We start from the raw sequence: 20,443 nt of genomic DNA on the forward strand, positions 1-20,443 counted from the left end.
GTAAAGAATTATTAGTATTATTATTTACTTGAATTATCCAGTTTGACCTCACTGAAATGACTGCTAAATCTCTCCTTTGCTTTGCTCTCAATGTAGGCAGAGGCAAAGTCTTTATATATATTTAGTGAATCTATTTAGACTTTTGTCACTGAACGTTAAGTTGTGTGCAGAACAACAGAATAGGTTGCTTCATCTTACCTAGTATAGTTTTTCATACGTTCACAAACTCTGATTTGAATGTTCATGATACTGAATAACTAGAAAGAATGTTGGAAAGTATAGAAACAGGCATATTTTTGATAAAAATTTCAGTATAATGTTTGTAGTTGGCAGTTAATAAATGTGGAATTTAATTTTTTAAGAGGTCATAATGTAATGGTTAAGTTGTTAAAAGCGTAATACTTTGCATAACATCTTTGATTAATACTTGAAATTGAATTAGGTTGATTCTACACCATCAGAAAAGTCTGACTTGACAAATCAGACTGGGGGCCTCCTGCTTCAAGGTTCATTTGATGAGGACGAGTCTGCTAGATCATTTCAAGAAATTTTAACTCAGTGGAGAAATGGCAGTCATGTAAACAAAGAGAAACATATTCAAAAGAATGCCGAAACTTCTCCAGGTAGAGATGGATTTTTTTTAAGGAAGTATGGTTTTATGTGTGCATTTTTAAAGAAAGTATGGTTATTTTAATTTCTATTTGGGATAATATTTTGTGGATTGTTACTTATTCATTCTCACAAATCCCACTCTGTCTCAAGTATATTGGAAAGAGAAACAAATAAATAGGAGATATCTAGATAGTGCAATGAATAGAGTTCTAGACCTGGAGTCAGGAAGATCTGGATTCAAATACAGTCTCAGACATTTACTAGTTGTGTGATCCTGGGCAAGACATTTGACCTCTTCCGGCTGCCATTCCCTCCTCTGTGAAATGGAGATAATAATAGGACCTACCTCCCAGGGTTGTTATGAGGGTAAAGTATTTGTAAAGTGCATTGTGAATTTCCAAGTGCTGTATTATTATAAAGGGCTGTTGTTTTTGCAACATCATGTGCACCATTTTGTCTCCCTCTTTTTAGAAGCCTTTGGTGGCTGCCATTTGAATATTAGTCAAATTCTTGATGATGAATTACATTGATTTGTGCCTTTTGAAATCATTACTTTCCTAATCTATTCTTTTCTGGCCAAAGAAACCTATCTGATTTTTTATTTTTCTGTCCTTAATGCATTCTAGATGCCACTTTCTATTTGTTGACAATGCCACCAAATCTTTTTCTCTACACCAGATCTCCTGGAGACATATCCATTTCCTGAAGAAGCCCAAGATATAAGCCTAGGAATTATATCTTAATCATCCTTGTATTCCCCACAGATTCCTTGTACCTAATCAGCATTAAATAAATAATAGTAGAGTAGAATAGTAGAGCCATGGGTGATGGCATTACAATTATACTGGAAGCCTGTTAGTGGGTAGTTTTCCATATACTTCTCATTGTCCATGATACTTTTGTGTTTTTTTTATTTATACATTTTTATGTTTTATTTTTGTATTTTTTTTCTTTCCTATTGGGGCATAATCATTTAAAGAGTAGAGTCTAGAACAGAGATTCCCAAACTTATTTCTCCTAATGCTTCCTTTAAAAAAATTACTCTTTGCCCCCCTGGAAATCTACTGTCTTTAATCCTTCAACATTTTTTTTTGAAATATGCATCATTTCAAAAAAATATATTTTTTGAAATGACGCATCTTAAATTTAATAATTTATTGTAAATTTGTTTTTTTTCCTGCATTGAAATTTTGATGATGAAATATTGGCATCATATAAACATATAGTATTGTATTGTAAACAAATCATTATATGCACATATTCCTGCCCATACGTGCTGGACTTCCTGTCAATGTGTGATAAGCTCGCCTGCCAACACTTACATGTTAAGACCTGTAGGCAAACTTGACCATTGATAGGTTATAACTTGCATTTTGCGTGTTTATTTGGAAAATAATGTAATCACTATGGCTTTAACTCTGTTACACCACAGATGAAACATGTACTAATGGTTGTTCAAAATTTTCTTCTCTTCTTTCTTTATGCTTCCACTGCCCCCTTATTTTTATTCAAGGCCCCTGAATTGCACCCAAGGCTGCTACTGCCACCCCTCTGCCCCCAATCATTCCAGTCCCCCCCCGGGGGGGCAGCATCACCCAGTTTGAGAAGCTATGACTGGAAGAAAGAGAATATTTAAGATTGTGACCATGAGCACTAGTCCTTTAATCTCTCTAAGCTTCAGTTTTATCATCTGTCAAATGGGGATAATAATACCCTCCATATTTACCTCAGAGTTTTTTGTGAGGATCAACCAAGATCATAGCTTCATAAATATATCAATTCTTCTTAATGCTCTTCCTTTAGGATTGTCCCTCTTGCCTGTTTGAGATATACTTTTATGATTAAGTAGCCAATAATTTTTAAATAGATTGATGAATGCTTCCTAACATCCAAAAATGTGATTGTGCCCCTATTGACAATAAGTTTTGATGGTAAAACCAATTTTTTTATAGATATGTAAGGCACTTAACCCAGGGCCAGGCACATAGTAACTGCTATAGAAATGTTAGCTCTTACTATTGATATTATTAACTTAATTTTGATGTCAAAATCATAGTGAAAAAGTGCCAAGATTTGTGAAATCATCAGTGCATCAGATTAAAGTAGAAGTTTTTCCTTTAATAATATCTAAGCATCAGCTTGGAGAATATCATAAAGATATAAATTCTGGTAGGCAGTTGTCTTCTGCAAGTGTCATTGTTGAATATTTCTTCACTCCATGACTTAGAATGTTAATGTTTTATGGCTGATAGATGGGCAGTACATCTATTTAATTTATCTTTCTCCTTCAGAGTAATCAGTTTGCTCAAAACGGCAAGCATTGGAATTGTTATATAGTTGCAAGTCAAGAAATAATTGAAGAAAATAATATATGCATTTCAGACTTAATGATTTTGTTTATATCACTTTGCAAATTGAATTTGTATTTGGATTCTAAAAATTTCATATATTCAGCAGAATCTTTTATGATTCTTTTAAAGTCTAAGCCTATTGATCACAGTGACAGACAAAGCAAATGCATTCTCTTTGAATCGAGCAGCATCTGATGAGATGTGGTAATTAATAAATTAGATTTGAATGATAGATGAACACTTTTTTTTAGAGCAAATGGAAGCATCTGAGGTACAGACAAATCTTAAAATTTGGAGAGAACCACTTCAAATCGAATTTAAAGACGACAGCCTGACTTATATGGAACGATTATGGCTTAAGAAGCATAGAAGGTATTTACCAAATTTATACAATATTAATAAGTAGCACAAAAGCTATTAACATTCTATCCTTGTGTAAAGTGCCTATACAGCTAATTCATCTATTCTCTTCATAATTGAATAAATAATAATTTGAAGGCAAGATTAAATCACTATGAAACTTCTGTTTTTCTGCTGAGAATTCTAATTTCATTTGTTAATATGACAGGTCATTATTTTTGGACACAGTGTTAGAGAATAAAATTATTATATAGAAAAAAGGACAAATCTGACATAAGAAGTCAGAAAACCACTAAGTTAGAAATAGTCTGAAGTTTCATTCACTTGAACGAAATTTTGAATGAAAGTTGGTTATTTCAACCAAGGTTTTTTTTTTTTAACCTCAGTTTCATACTTAGTATTTAAAACTTTAAAGCCAAGAAATGTTAGGATCATTTAAATCGTATTGTACTACATTTTTCATTTAATTCTGCATTGGTATACAGTACTGAGACACATGAACTCAAAACCAAAATATTTCTGAGAATAACGTCAACTATAACTTTTGGTCGTACTGGCCCATGTTCCTTTGTGTATCGTACAGGTCTCTGTAGCTGTAGCCCTGGGTAGATCAGCCAAGCCTACCAATTGGACCAAAAGTTAGACCTAGAAACATGCTTGAAATGTTTCTGGTTTTGAGTGTGGAGATAGAACTAGATAAACTCCTTAGGCCCAGCCTTAACGAAAAGTCACCTTTTCCCAACATGTAAAGGGCAATAACTTTGGACATTTTAATCACAGTTGTAAGACGTCTTTGAGATCAGGTAGACCATCTATCTACTCACAGATTGCCGACCAGCTTCTTTTTGGCCACTTCCAGGGAGGGGGAGTTTACAGCTTCTTACGAAGCATTTCCTTGTATTTATAAATTCTTCATAAATTTCAAAGATCTTCATCCTACTATCTGAATCCTGGAAACTTTTACCCATAGGTAATTGTGCCATCTTCTGGTGCTATACCGAATAATTGTAATAATAATTGCAAAAGCTATAGTTCCATATGTTGTATTATTGGTCAAATGATTTCTCTCAAATATATTATAAAACTGTAGAAGGTAATTCACGGTATGAATTATCATTCATAATGGAAAACAAAACAAAACATGGGGCTAGGAATGTGAAGACCTATGTCTTCATTCTGGTGATGCTACTTGGCAGTCTTTCAGCCTCGAGATTATGCCATATGAGGAGTTACTCGAAGTAATCTCAGACTTTCAGTTTGAACATTCTGTGGTCTAGGACCTTTTTTCCCCCTTGACTCCAAATACTAATGTTTAAATAGAATTTCCCTATTAAGATTCAGTTAGCTCAATTAGAGCAAATGTAATAATACCTAGGTAAAGGCCAATGTTTCAATCATTATCTAATGATTGTTAGATTTTTTTTTAATAGAGAAAAAGCTATCATGGTCACAGACTCTGCCCATGCTGTGGTGAGCTCCCTCAAAAATGTGTTCCATTGATCACAAGGATGAACTGGTGAGAATGTTGAGAGCTCAGTAAACCTTGTTTTTACCCTTAGAGAAATATTCCAAAGTATACTTAGAATCTACTGGGAAATCTCTCTCTATCTCTCACTCCTTAATGTATTTATCATGTATACGTGCGTATATTTTTCCATAGATGTGCTTTGTATTCATATCATTTCACTCTCTAGTTACACTTACATATCAATATTAAAGACCAGTGAGTAAGTAATAAGTTCCCAGTCTTTCTCTTCCCTGACAGATGTTGCATAACATCACTTCTCAGAGACAAAGACTTCGAGTCCTGTGTTAGTGTTGAGTGGGCTTCAGTCATGGTGCAAATGAGTCTCCGAGTTAGAAAGAACCTCAGGGGCCGTAAAATATAACCTGTATCTCCCTGAGAACCCCCTCTACAAATCCACTATACAAAAGTGGTCATGCAGTTGTTTTTGTTTTATATTCAAAGTCCATTGGTGAAGGGGCGTCTACTCTCTCCTGAGGCATTCTGTTCTTGCTGTTAATAACGTTCGGGTTTATTCGTGTCAGACTCTTCATGTCGGCACTGTCTGTGGGGTTTTCTTGGCAAAGACACTGGAGTGTTTTGCCATTTTCTTCTCCAGTTGATTAAGGCAAACAAGGTTTAATTAGATTAATTTAATTTAATTTAGATTAAGTGACTTGCCCAGGGTCGCACAGCTAGTAAATGTCTGAGGACAGATTGAAATTCGGGTCTTCCTGGCCCAGACCTCTATCCACTGTGCCACCTAGCTGCCTCCTTCAATTCTGGGATAGTTCTAATTCTCTGCAAGTTCCACCTATTATTCCTTGGTGGGATGGGGGTGTCTGTGGGGAGGAGAACAGCAAGTTTAGTCCCTGGTCCATCAAAGATCTTTCATATTCTCAAAGACAGCTATCATGCACGACATTTTCAGATGTTCTCTTTTTCAAGCTAGACATCCCATGATCATTCAGTGACCATCCATCTTATTTTCCCTCCTCTGAATGAATTCCATATTATTAATGTCCTCCTTTAAAGATGACCCAGAACTGAACCCAGTACTCTATACCTGGAAGTGTTGTGATCAGAGCAGAGCACAAGGAGTCTTTGACCCTCCCCATGGAGCACATGAGGGCTCTTAAAGTTGCTGAAGATTGCACCACTGATTTACATTGAGCTTGACAATCTTTGGATCAGTTGCTGCCAATAACTTTAAAAGCAGCTGTATTCTATAGTCACTCTTTCCTGCATACTTGGGCTTCTTCCTATTACAGGAATGATAGGAGTGGAGGAGAGATTGCAGGAGATTAATTATTAGACACAAATCACAGGATATTGTCTGTTCCCTGCTCCCGATTAGCAGCTTGATGTGGGGCAAGCTATTTAGCATTTTTATGCCTCATTTTATAGATTTGTTAAAATGAAGGATTTGGACTACATGATCTGTAAGTTTCCTTCTAGCCTAAAATTACATGACTGTGAACAAATCTGTCATATTCTTATCATGAAAACCCCAAACCAGATGCAGATGTTTCTGATTTTTCGGTGGATCTAAGTACTGTCTGCAAAATTATCCTTCATCTAAACTTGTCAAGATGAAAATTTTAGTGGCACGGTATGATGAGCGCTATGGTCCAATGGATCGATCACTTGCATAGAAATTCAACCAGTTTCTTGCAGGGCATTTCTGTGAAGAAATTATAGTGTTTTTTTTAATATATATTAAGATTGTTATTCAGTGCAGAGGCATCTTGTGAACTTTAACATTTTGTGAGTAACCTGATGTTGTCTTAGAAGACCATGTTCTTCTACCTAATTAGTCATAATCTCTCTTCTTTGTAATATGTTGTGAAAAAACTAAGTCAAAATTGCTTAAAGGAAAGTGTTTATCACCATTTAAGACTTTTCCTTACTCTTTTGTTTCATAGGACCCCTCTTCATGGTGCAAAGAATGTGTCATTGAAGAAAGAGCTAAGTCCTTCTGTACCCATTAGTGAGCCTCTCACTCCTTTAGCAGCTTCTACCGAAGACATGGCACTAAGTGAAAAAGATGATAATATTGAAGGTGCACCGAAATTTGATAACATATTGATAATATATTATTTTAACTTTAATGCATTACTCTACCAGAGGTATTTGTTTTTCTTGGATGTAGATTACCCTCAATTAGAATGGCCAGTCAGAGATTAACCAGATCCCTCAAACCTGCTTTTTTTTTTCTTTTTTAAAAAGGTCCTTAGTCTTCTATGGGATGAAAAAAAACCTTGTATTAATTAAAGTGCATTTTTAAAAAATAAGGATGAGAGATAGGGACTGTACCTATGATTTTGCTGTTCTAAGGAGCTCTTGAGTGAAGAAACTCCCACCATCTTCTCATTGTCTTATCTGAGTTGTTTAGAGCACCGATGTAAACCTCAGATAGAAATGGGGACCACTCACCCGTACATAAGAATCCCATACATAAGAATGTAGTCTACATATTAACTTTATTTTAAAATGTAATATATATGTTTTATTGAATTTATTTTATTAAATATTTTCCAATTATATTTGAATCCAGTTTGGGCCACATGTGGCCCATGACAGCATGTTTGGTCCCTCTGGTTTAGTGAACTAAAAGATTAAATGACTTGTTCAGAGTCACACAACCAAAGAGACTGAACCTCTAGCCGTGATTTCCTGATTTCAAGGCCAACTCTCTATCTGCTATATCATACTCCCTCTCTTTTTAAAATTGCAAACTTAAAATTATTTCACTTCTTTTGGGGGATTTTGTGAGAAGGAACAAATGATCTTGCATGAATTCAATATTTCACTTATATCCTTAAAATTATATTTCACTTATGAATTTTTTGAGAACCTCTTACATTCTCAAAAAAGTCATTTTAATTGCATAATTAAAATTTATATTTCACTTATGGGAACTGACAGCTCTTATATCCTCACATGAATGTAAAGGAGAGCACCATCTCTGTGCTGATGGTTGTCTTATTTTGAAGAAAATAAGTCAACAGGTAAGAAATGTTCTTCAATGAGTAATACTTTTTTCTTGTTTTACTTCCAAGTCGAAGAGCTGAAAGAAAGTTATCCAGATCCTTTCCTACTACAACAACCTGAATTAGTGAAGGTTGAGTCATCGGTGAGGATAGTGGAACTCGATGATGTGAGTGTCTCATAAGAATGGTATTACTTCTCCATAAATAGTAATATATAATAAAGGATAGAAACTCATTTTTAAGAATTAAAAATTAGAAGTCATTAAGGAAGAAAGGTAGAACTGATAGAATTTAATATACTTGTAGAGCAAAAACTCAGTTTATGTGTTTCCAAAGAGTAGAAGGACAAATATACCAATTGGACTGAGGTTAAACTTTTCAGTTGTTTTTTTTTTTTTTAAAGCTTATTTGCACATACCATTGACTTAGTATCAGTGTTACAGCATGTATGTAGAAAAGCAAATTCTCATTATAAATTAATTCTATCCTACCTTAGAATTGGCAGTTATTTATGATGTATAATATGGAGCCCTTTCCTAATGCTGCACAAGGGATATGCTCTTAAAATTATATATAAATTGATTTTTTAAAGAAATAATTTTTAAAATTTTGGTAAGCTGTGTTCAGTGAGAGTGTTCTTTCTGCCTTGAATATCCACTAACACTATGTGCTGGAAAGCTTTCACTAGAATGGAGAAGGTACATTTTAAACTACTTTATGTGTTTTAATGATTTTATCCACCTCCCTCTGTAGGTGTCTTCCTGTTCTCCTATAGGATAGCCTAGTTTTGATGACATGTGATCTCTATAGATTTTCTTCTGGTTTGCTTTGCCTCATTTTGTTGTTTGATTTTTATTGAATAGAGTATATTTGTTGATACTTTGTTATGAGAAGGAGGCCAGAATGTTTAGTTAGTAAGGAACTTAAATTCATGTTTGGCTCATGCAGAATCATGACACATTTTACAGCTCCCAAGATTCAAAATTTCTGGGATCAGTATTGGGATGAAAATGAAATCTGTATATCTCTCAAGTTAATTGCTTTGTTTATGATAAGTGTATTGAGTTATATTAATATTTCACAACCTATTTTTGATAAGAGTTACGAAGAGGAATCTGGAGGCTCCGGGGATCTTGTGCCTTACAAAGTTGAATTGGCTGACACTGATAGTCAACAAAGGTAAGAGGTCATCAATAAAAGAGATTGACTTCTGCATTGGTATCTATTCCCTTTGTTTTCACATCACATGCATTTCCCAAAAATACCATTCACCCCATGGAACAGTCAAGACTAGCTGCTTTGGTGACTTTGTTTGTCTGCCCATCACACAGTGTCCCTTACCTGGCACTGCTCTCCTCTCTATGGAGAAGGTGGGAGGTGAGCGTCATCCTTTGTTCTCTGGGACCAAGATTACATGTGGCTTCTCATTCGTGTCCCTTAGTATCATTTTCATTTCCCAAGTTTCTTCCAAAGTTTCTGAGAATCCTTCATATTCATTGCTACATCGGCGTGTTACTATTCTATTGTTTTCACACACCATAATTTGGTCACCCACTTTCCAATCAATGGGCACCCACTTTGTGTCCAAGTTTCTTCTTTGTTAGTATGATTTAGTTCCTTATAGAAGGAAATGCTTTAAAAGTGTAATTATCAGTCTATTTAGTTAGTAAATGTATGCTGACTAAATAGTTCAACTGAATTTTGCAAAATATTTTAAGCCATGTTTAAATTTGCACGCGACTTACATCTGATTTATCGTCATCATCATCATCATCATAGTTGTCGTCATTGTCAAACATTTATATAGTAGTTTAAGCTTTGCAAAGTGATTTACATATGTTATTTCACTTAACCCTCACAAAACCATGTGATGTAGGTGTATTATTATGCCCATTTTATAGATTGAGAGGTTAAATCACCAGTACAGAATTACATAGGTAATGAGTGTGTGAGATAGGATTCAAAGTCAGGTGTTCCACAGGGCAAATCCAGTGCCATCTTCCCTATGCCACCTATGGAGCACAAATCAGATTCATTTTTTGCAGAAGAAGGAGCAAACACCTATGGTGACATCTTGGAAATTGGGTGCTCTCTCAAAGTTTGCTCTGGTTATTATGAACTCTGAATAGCTTTATGAACCTATACTCTTTTTTTTTTTTTTGAGGCAGTTGAGGTTAAGTGACTTGTCCAGGGTCACACAGCCAGTAAGCGTCAAGTGTCTGAGTCCGGATTTGAACTCAGATCCTCCTGACTCCAGGACCAGTGCTATATCCACCGCACCACCTAGCTGCCTCTAATACCATTATGATCATGTTGAAGGGATGATTTCAGAACTTTTTAGCTCTGGTGGCATATCGTCATACCACCTGAGGAAGGATTTTCACTAAAGTCTTTCTGACTCTGTGTCAGTTCTATCCTCCAGCCATCTGGCTGCACCATCAATAAGGAGTGGTCAGTGAACTGTGCCCGTATCAACCTGGCTAAATCATGGTGACTCCTAAAACTTTATCAAATTGTTACCTTTTTGTTTGGCTCGGCAAAGTGATCATCTCAGTGAAAGTTATTCTGTTTTTCCTCTTAATGTTGTGCTGACGTGGATTTGAGGGCAGAATCTGTTTTGTTTTTTCTTTGTGTCTGCAGTACTCACACCAGGGGTGTCAGACTTAGATAGAAATAGGGGCCACCAAACCGTGCCTAAGAATTTCTGTGGGACACATAATGACTTAGAAAATTACATAGTAGTGTTATCTAAGTTCTGGGGTATTTTTATTCGTTTAAAAATATTTCCCTATTTGATTTTCATCTGGGTCAAGACAAACTTGGGAGTGTTACAGGCCTCATTGCGGTCTGTGGGCTGTGTCTTTGACACCTCTGTCTTAACATCATGCTTGGCACACAGTTGGTGCTTAATGCATATTTGTTGGGTGAATGAATGGATAGGGAATTAAATGGTAACACCAACATCACACTTTCACTGTATCAACAAGTAACATTGCTTGTTGATAAAAAATTAGATAGTGTTAGACAGTAGGAGTCTACTTGTTTCTAAAGAAAACTTCAAAAAAATTACAAGTGAGTCTCTACAACAATTTTACTTATAATCAATATACTAATTAAAGTAAATACTTCAATTTATGAAAATATATGATTTTGAGATCTTAAAATGAAACAAATCTAGCTGTACTCATTGGCAATGATACACACGTTCATGTGTACTGATGATGTACATCGTGTGTTTTACTGGTAGAGTCTAATTTGTAAGTGATTGATCTTTCAGTTTTCTGAAAAGTTTTTTTTTCTTTTTGGTTTTCTTTTTCTTCTTGCTTTTCTTAATGGGGAAGATTAGAATTGGAAGAAGAGATTTTTTTTTTAAATTAAAACTATTCTAATTGGATGGTTGAAATAGAACTGAACTTAACCAGGATATTAAGCAGAATGCTTTGTTTTCTAAGTATTAAATTGAGGTTCTTCTGTGTTTGTTTTGATGATAAACTGAGTTTTTAAAAATTTCTTTGGCGATTCACTCTTTTCCCCCACATTCTTTTCCTGGTTTCCAAACTGAAGTTGGGCGGTTCATCAACATCAGAAGAATAATTTTCACTTTGGAAAAGATTTACCCTTTTCACTGATGAAGACCACAGATGCTGTGCAACAGGATGGACATCTGATTAAGGATAAAGACCTGTTTTCTCAATGCAGCAGAATAATCTCTTCAGCCTCCAAAGAGACTTTGAAAGGTGTGATTTAAAAAAAAAAAACAACTTTGATTATAAATGTTGATATAATTTAAACTAATACTAAATTACATTTATAAAAAACTTAATGTTATACTGTTTATTTTGAAATCATAATTATGTTTCCATTATAATTCTAATAAATAAATTATAAAATAACGAAATGCAATTCCTAGTTCTGGATTTGTTAAAATAAAAAATGGAAGACAGAGAAAAAAAAAAGACAGGTGGAGAGAAGGTGCAGTGGAAAGATCCCTGGCTGTGGAGTCAGAGTACCTGGGTTCAGATCTGCCTCTAAGACTACCTGTGTGGCATGGGCCTCTCTAAGCCTCAGTTTCCTCATAGGTAAAATGAGAAGGTTGGTCTAATCCACTTCTATAGCTATATTTGCATAATATTTAAAAAATGAATAATAGAAAAATAGAATGATAAAAAAGAAAATGAAAAAAATCTTCTAGTAAATAATTATTTAACACATTTCCATTAACTTCAACAATATTTACGTCTGGAAGACAAAGCCACCAAAGAGAGTTTCTTTACAAGCCATTATTTTCTCTTCCCACATTATGGTCTGAGCCATTCATTAGTGGAGCTTTTGGATCCAGGGGTGGGGAACCTGTGGCCTTGAGGCCACATGTGGCTTTCTAGGTCCTCAAGTACAACCCTTTGACTGAATCCAAACTTTACAGAGCAAATCCCCTTAATAAAAGGATATTAAGCCTCAATAAAAGGCTCTGTGACCCTTACCATTATCACCTGCTGTGCCATGAGAGCCTTCCATTGGCCTCATGTACACTGCCGACCTCACGACCTGGTGAAGGATTATCCTTGGATTAAGTCAAGAGATTGATACGTGGATATCTGTACAAATACTTAGCCATCATCATTTCTATGACCTCGTAATTCTCTTAAGCAAACAGCCCATTTACAGGATGAAAGCAGATAATTTTTATTACATTTACATATGTATGTATATTCATGGTATACATGTCCTGTACAACTACTTTTAGCCAAGGAAACTGAGTTCATTGCCTGTAGCAATCTCAGAATTAAGATATTGAATAAAGACAAAGTTGAGTCAAGTCTGTCACAAGGATAGGTGATTTGATTTGTTCTAATTGTCCCCAGAGGATAGAATTAGAAGTAGTGAGTGGAAGGCACAAAGTAAGAAATTGAGGCTTGACGTCAGGAAAAAAAAAAGATATATCTAAAACTGGGCTGCCCTTGGTCGGAGTGCCCCTGCCCCATACTGAGTGTGTATAAGGGGGGTTCTTTAGAACAAGGGTCCATTTCTTCATGCTTTGAGGGTTCTTTTAACTTTGACTGTTGATGGTGCTTTGAAATCAGTATAACCTCTAAGAGCTTTATAAATCTGATTATCCTCAGTAACGTATCTCTCATGGTGAGATCTCTCTCTGTTATTGATAACATAGACACTTGGCCATCCCTTTCTTTGAAATTTAAATTGCAACTTAATTTTAAAAGACTGAGCAGTTCTTTAATGTGCAGGTCTAAATGCTTTGCATCTTTGCCAGGCTGTATGGAACCTGTTAGCACAACAAACAGCCCAAATTTGGGCTGTAAAGCCATGGCCCCCACTGTTTACAGACCTCTTAGTGACTTTCCAGTTATGACACTTTTAGTGGATTGGACAGTCAGCTGGTTGCTCCATTCAGATCAGACAAATTGTATCATTTCATTGCCAAAGAAAAAAGATCATCAGAAAGAATTTTCTTTCCCCCAAAATTAGACTTTCCCCAAAAAAAGGCTGAAACCAAATGCAGTGGTAATTCGGGCTGCTGAATTTTCATTCATATACTTGATTTAGGTTACACAGAGGCTGGTTTGCCCACCGAGCCATGTGTCCTTGCCCTAGTCTTTCCTCTTTCGTTGTGTGCCCGCTGGCCACTCTTCATCCATGGGCAGCTAGAGAATAGCGAAACTCAAATAGCTTCAATTTTGCTGTTCTTTATTGTTGTTGTTTGTCCTTTGTTCTCAAAGAGGACCATGACATCAGTGAGGTGATGCCATGACTCGCAAGTGAATTGGATTTAAGTGAGGGAGGACTGTGCAAAGTCGCCCATCTCACTTTCTCCTCCAGAGCCGTTTGGGTCCAGTGGCGAGATATAGATCAGGATGACTGGAGATGGCCCCCGCTGCTCGTTAATAGTGCCCTTGTAAGGTTTGAGTGGTGGAAAAAAATTCCCCAGATGAATCAGCTAAGAAAACTTCAGATTGACTTTTCCATATCTAGGATGTTAAAATGATCTAATGGATCATTAGAAATGATCTAGGCCACACCCTCCATTCTATAGTTGATAAGGAAGTCCTACAGAGAAGCATGGCTTCCCCAATGCTTTTCAAGTAATTGATGTCAGAACTTGGGCTACAAGCCAGGTCTCCTGATTTCCTAATGCCCCTCTTAGTGCATTTTATCTATTAACAATATCTATACATAGATGTGTGTCTGCACACACGTCTCACATTTGGAATACATTCCTGCAAACTGTATACAATACTTTCACACCAAACCGCTTTTAAATAGTTTGATAGGAGTCCATTGTAGCGTATTTATTTATAGGTATGTACCCTATTTAACTTTCGAAAGACATGGACAAATCTATTGTTTCTTTTTATTGTAGTTTCATCATCTAGAAGCTGCACTTCAGATTCTCCTCAAATAACAGAAAGAGGGTCAACTGCTTCTGGTGAAAAAATTGCAACAAAAAAGAAAAGCGTTTTATTGGAAAATAGGAAACCTGATGAGGAAATCCATGCTTCACATCAAAGGACCTCTTACCACTATAATGTGGATTTAAGGGATTCCCATGGTGACGGATTGATGTACAGCTGCAAAAGTTCCCTGGAAGGGAAAAGTCTTCATGAGAACAATAACTCACAGCAACCTAGATCTATGAAGTCTTCCAAGGTAAAGCAATAGGCTGTTAATGATTTAAAATTGTTCCCTCAATCTAATTACATTCTGTAATTTGACCAGTGAATTTCACATTGATAGAGAGAGGATTAATATTTATTATAGAGAGATAGCATTTTGATCTAATAGCAGCTTACTAACTAACTCATCTGGGAATGAATGATAAAGAATTAAAAGTCAGATCCTGTTACAGTCAATAACCATCAGGGTGAAAAGGTCTCTATCAGAAAATGCTAACTGATACATTGTGATAGTGTATTATGCATTCTGAATGATGAAATTCACTACTGTGAATAATAATTCAGTACAAAAAGCCCTTTATCTAACTGTTACTTAATAAGTTACTTGTTATGAGGATATATAATATATATATATATATATATATATATATATACATGAATTCACATAATATATATGGCATCTGAATCTGTGGCATATGCAGGTTTAAGTAGAAACACAAATGCATTGTCTAATCGTGGCAAAAAAATCAGTGGACCAAGGAAATAAATGAAAAAAAATACAATTTTTTTTGAAGGGGAGATGAAAACAGTGAGTGAATAAGTCATTCTAGTGAGGGGAAAATGAGTCAAAAAGTATTGATTACCATCCATTATCATGTGTATGCTTAAAAATTGCTATATCTGTTCTATAAATTGGCATAGTGAATTAGTTAATATCAAAAAGTAAAACATTTAAAAAGTATGAAATGTTGTATTTGACTTTACTTTGAGTAACACCAATTCATTTTAAAATTATTTATCCTTAATTTTTATGTCACCTTCACTTATCAATAAATCCCTTTCCCCTTTTCCATCTAGAGGGGTATCTTTTATGGCAAAGTATAAAAAGAGAATGAGAATAAGTTGAGCAAAACTAACCATTTCAATCACATCTAACATTATATTGGATATTCAGCATTATATGGGGCCCAGTATCCATGAGGCAGTTAAATGGTGCAGTGGATAGAGCTATGGGCTTATAGTAATGAGGACCTCATTCCAAATCTTGCCTCAGACACTTAATGTGTGACCCTAACTTCTGTCTGCCTCAGTTTCTTGAGCTGTAAAATGCAGATGGTAACACCACAGAGTTGTTGTGAGGATCAAATGGAATGAAACTAAGTGTTCATCAAGTGCTTAGCCCAGTGTCTAGCACATATTAGGGGCTATATAAATGTATATTCTCTTCCCTTCCCCATATTCTCCCATCAGCGCAAAGAAGGGAGGAAGGCGAATTCTTCATATTTCTCCTTTGGGACTAAGGTTGGTCATTACAATTGTGCAGTGTTCAGTTTCCCTGTACTGTTGTTCTTTTATTTTTACATTTCTTAGTTATCATGTATATTATTTTCTTGGTTCTGCTTATTTCACTTTGCATCGGTCCATATAAATCTTCCCATGCTTCTTTGTATTTTTCATCTTCATCTCTTAAAGCAGGGATGCTTCACTGAGGTTACAGTTTAATGTCTTAAATCCCTATGATGTTGTTTCAGGAAAAAAAGGCATATTTTCAATGATTCATTCTAAAAGCATAGAGGCTATACATAGCAGATTCTCAGATACCTGTTGAATAAATTAATTTATGGAAATAGGGTATCCATGGTTGAGTAGAAAGAATATTGAATTTGGCATTAAAAGATCTGGGTTCAAAACTCAGCTCTGTCGCTGACTAATTATGTGACCTTGGGAAAATCAGTTAACCTCTTTGAGCTTCATTTTCTCATCTGTAGAATCAGAGTTGTATCAATGATGTCTAGAGTTCCTTTCAGCTAGATTTTATGATTACTAGATATTCTGAGAGATACAGAAGTATAAGTAATGTTTCCTGTGTGTAGTAAACTTTCAGTGTAGATATAGAAGCAAGATAGGTGAATTATCAGTGAATAATCTATTAGTAATATAACTTTTAATGTTTTCACCATTTTTCATTTCCCCATTCTGCTCATTTGATGCTACCTAAAATAAATATCCTACTCCAATTCAAATAGCATTCATTGAGAATCTGGCATGTGCTAGGTACCATGTTAGGAGTTAGGAATACAAAGAAAGGAACATCCCAGGTCCTACTCTCAAGGAACTTATTTTGTACTATGAGATTATACCATACACAAATAAGTGAGGGCAGTTTCTGTACAATAGGAATTGAAAGTAATATAAGGGGTGCTACCAAAGGGGGCCAATCAAGAAAGGCCTCTGGAAGGATATGGCTCTTGATCTGAACCTCAAAAAAGAATTATAGGTTTCAGGAAGTTGACATGAAAAGGAAGAACATTCTAGACACGGGAAAGCCTATAAAGTGTGGGGGTGAGAGTCTCTAATGCACTTCACTCAGGCCAAACAAATCTCCACCCCTGGAGGTCAGGTCTTCCTAAGGTCTTCTCAAATGTCTTAGGAGGACAACTACTTTACCTCGTGTGTATTTCTGCTGCTCTGAGGTGATGTTCTGTCTTTTTTTTTATGGAAGAAATTTGGAGAGCTGAAAGTTTTCTAACCTACTCTGCTATCTTCCCAGAATCATTGTGGAAAACCTTTCCTGAAGAATGAATTTTCTGAAAAATTAAAATGGATCAAAGAGAAATCAATGATTCCATGATATAAGAGGAAATATTAGAACAAAACAAGTATCTGTTTCAAAAGAAAACAAAACAATGGCCTGAAATAGAGGCCCATGAGTGATCATTGGAGTATCATCAAACTACTTGAAAACATCAAAAAACCTGACCATCATATTTCAAAAAATTAGAAATGAAAATTTCCTAGCATCTATTAAAACTAAAAGTCAAAGTGAAAATGTAAAGAATCCACCAACTGTCCACTAAAAGAAACCCCAGTATAAGGTTCCAGCAAATGGCATAATCAGAATCCAGAACTACAAGATCAAATAGAAATACTGTAGGCAGGTTAAAAATAAAGTTCAAGTACAAAGGTACTATAAATATCACAGAACACTTGGAAGCTACTACTTTGAAGGAGAAGTGATGTTGGAATACAGTATTAGAAAAAGTTAAAGATAAATGCTTATATTCACTGTGAAACCCAATAATATGTTATTTATAAGAAACACTCTTGAAACATAAAGATTCACAGAGAGTTAAAATAAAGGGCTAGAGTAGAATTTTGTATGCCTCAGGTGAACTCTGCTGCAGGTGTTAATTAAGCAAGTCCTTCCTATTCATCTTTGACTTTGAGATGCCACCAAGTCTCTTAACCACAGCTTTATTCATGGGTTTATATTTGATGGAGACCAAGATATTTGAAGACTAAGATATTTATTGGTCTTGTGATCTTCATCTATAATTAAAGTCTAGGATGGACAAAGGCCCGACTGAGTGTCATTGTGACTGGTATTCTATTACTTTATATTACTTTTGCTTTTGTACCGCTTTTGCACTCACAGTGCAAAGATGATGGATTGGACTTTAAAGGGAAGGAGAAGAAGGAAGAGGAGAAGAAGGAAGAAGGAGGAAGGGAGGATCATTGTTTGGTGGTTGATGACCTCTAAAGTTTCTCTGAAATTCTGATTCCATGTATCATAGGAAATATACCATTGAAGCTGTAATTATTAATTAACTACTAACTAAATTCATTAAATCCTGACATCATTTTATGGACTCTTGAGGTTATTTGAAAGTTTGATTTCTGAAGTTCTCAACTTGTTTGAAATAAATTATTTTTAATAAGAGCAAGGCTGCATCTACTAAAAGCCTCAAACATCTGATTCTAATGTGTTTCTTTGGCCTCCATTTTTCCAGAAACAAGAATGCCATTTTAAGAGGCCGCCATTTCTGAAAATGAGCATTTGTAGATAATAATCCAGTGATTTTTCCCATTTGGACTCTGAGTAAGCTATGGACATTGGGAATGCTTAAACTGAAGCCTTCAGTGGTTGGCACAAATTGTAAATTTACATAACATCTAATTAGATTTACAAAGTGCTGCCATAGTGGGTTTTGTTTAGCTTATGCATTGCCATCTGCCAGTGGAATTCAGTCACCAGTCAATAAGTAAATAAACCTGAGGCCAAAGGGGGGAAAAATGTAGTAAGAAGTGTTTGTCTAAGAGTATAGACAAAATGTGGCTAAAACTATAGGTGGTGAATATGACTAAAACTGAATTTTTTGAGTCTCTAGATGATCATCCATTTGAAGGCATTTTTTGGCTCCCATAAGATACAATTTATTGCCAATGGACTTGTTTGAAAACAGTTCTACAAAACCACAGCCAAACATTAGCATCATGGAGAAAGTATTCTTTTTTAAATATGATCATAGAGTTTTAAAATTCTCAACTTTTTGTTCATTGTTCTCTAAAGATTATTTTTAAGCATTTGTTAAAGATCAAAGCCCCCATTATTTTGTCTTCCATTTTCAGCCTCTTTTGTGTCTGTGAGGACTTTGATGAGGATTAGCCCCATGTTTAGAATGGCTTGCTGAAGTCCCTCCCTGCCCCTCAAGGCCCACCTCATCACGTAAAAGAATTAATCCTAATATCCAAGAATATTTGCTTCATGCCTCACATTCCTTTCTATGTGATAATAATCCAGTCCAGTTCAGTCCAATGAACATGTTAAGTGCCTATATGTGCCAGGCACTATGCTAAGCACTAGGGATACAATTACAAAAAGAAAATGTCTTCCCTCAAGGAGCTTACAATCTAATTGGGGGGGGGCAGAAGACAACACCCAAAAGGAGACAGGAAAGAGAGGGAGAAGAGACTAGGGGGTCCCTGTAGAGGAGAGGGACCATATTGTCCCATGGAGTTGAAACCAGGTGGAGCAGATGCAGAGTGGACAAAGTGGAGTCTAGCTTCTGCCCGTTGTAAAGGAAGGCAGTGGGAGGAGTTTGGTACTCCATCTTCCTGCTCTCCAGTCAGTTATGCCAGCTTTGAGTTAGCACCATGGTGATGAAATTAGAAGTGATGAGCTTAACTTGGGAGGGGCATCTTTTTTCCAGGGAGTTGAAACCAAGCAGAGCAGCATATGCAGTAAAAGTTCTGTCCCCACTGGTAATCTTAGAAAATCTACAAAATTCTTTTCTGTATAGGCATACATTAACTGTATGTAGCTCTCTAGAAGATATTTTCTCATAATTCCTAGGTAATTGGTAAGGGAAAAAAGGCATGAGAGGGAAAAAAGAAAAGAAAAATCGAGGAGAAATGGATACTCTCTTCTCTGAACTCTTCATATCCCCACATAGATAAGGTCGTTTTATCTCATGGTTATTTCCAAGTGATTGTTATTTTGAATTATGCCTTTTTTAGTGTTTATGATTCAAATCTATTTCTTCATGTTGAAAAGTCATCAAGTTAGTTTAGTTAAATATTTTGTTTCCTAGTTACAAAAAATTGCCCTCAGAAGTAAGCCCGTAACTGAACAATATCAAGGACTTGAGAAATTCTTTGTCTTTGGGAAAAACCCTTTTAAGGAAAAGTTCAGATTAAACCTGGCAAGGAGGTCAGAGACCAACCTTTCCAACAGCAGGATTACACTCACAGGTAAGGCTGGATTATCAAATCAGTTTGCATTTGAGTGTTATAAGTGGTATGTTACCCATTAAAGATACTATGGTAGCATTGGGTAATGAATGACATCATTCTTTTCTATTTACTTGTCAAAAATTGTTACTAATTTTATGCAAAGAGTTACGGGATGATTCTAATGTTGTTTTCTGAATGTGAGAAATTTTTCTGTGAGAAAGGTAAAAAGAAAATTTTAACTCAGGCTGTATTTTATTTGTAAATTAGTAGGAAATTTTGGAATCAGAGTATTTTCATGTAGCATTATTTCATGTGTCTTAATAGGAGAAAAGTGTTGTATTAGTTAATTTGATTAATGGATCAAAAACTCCACTTATTGTCAGGTTGCCTCAAAAGACAAGTTTAAGAATCTTTGAAACTTGAGAAACTTTTAAAAACACAACAGAACAAAATAAAATATATTGTTGCTGGCTTTTGTCT

General features: G+C 35.5%; 1 protein-coding gene across 2 annotated transcripts in view; it reads left to right on the forward strand.

Annotated features, from left to right (window-relative positions):
* Positions 1-20,443, forward strand: part of ZBBX (zinc finger B-box domain containing) — a 126,725-nt gene that overhangs the window by 71,216 nt on the left and 35,066 nt on the right. For both annotated transcript variants that reach the window (XM_027876075.1, XM_027876076.1), the window contains exons 10-17: positions 443-623; positions 3,215-3,335; positions 6,753-6,889; positions 7,890-7,987; positions 8,920-8,999; positions 11,385-11,557; positions 14,197-14,483; positions 19,822-19,981. In XM_027876075.1, coding sequence (XP_027731876.1) covers positions 443-623; positions 3,215-3,335; positions 6,753-6,889; positions 7,890-7,987; positions 8,920-8,999; positions 11,385-11,557; positions 14,197-14,483; positions 19,822-19,981 — 1,237 coding nt within the window. The remainder of the gene's footprint in view (positions 1-442; positions 624-3,214; positions 3,336-6,752; positions 6,890-7,889; positions 7,988-8,919; positions 9,000-11,384; positions 11,558-14,196; positions 14,484-19,821; positions 19,982-20,443) is intronic.

The sequence above is a fragment of the Vombatus ursinus genome, unplaced genomic scaffold (assembly GCF_900497805.2).
Source record: "Vombatus ursinus unplaced genomic scaffold, bare-nosed wombat genome assembly UNPS02014810.1, whole genome shotgun sequence".
Classification (NCBI taxonomy): domain Eukaryota; kingdom Metazoa; phylum Chordata; class Mammalia; order Diprotodontia; family Vombatidae; genus Vombatus; species Vombatus ursinus.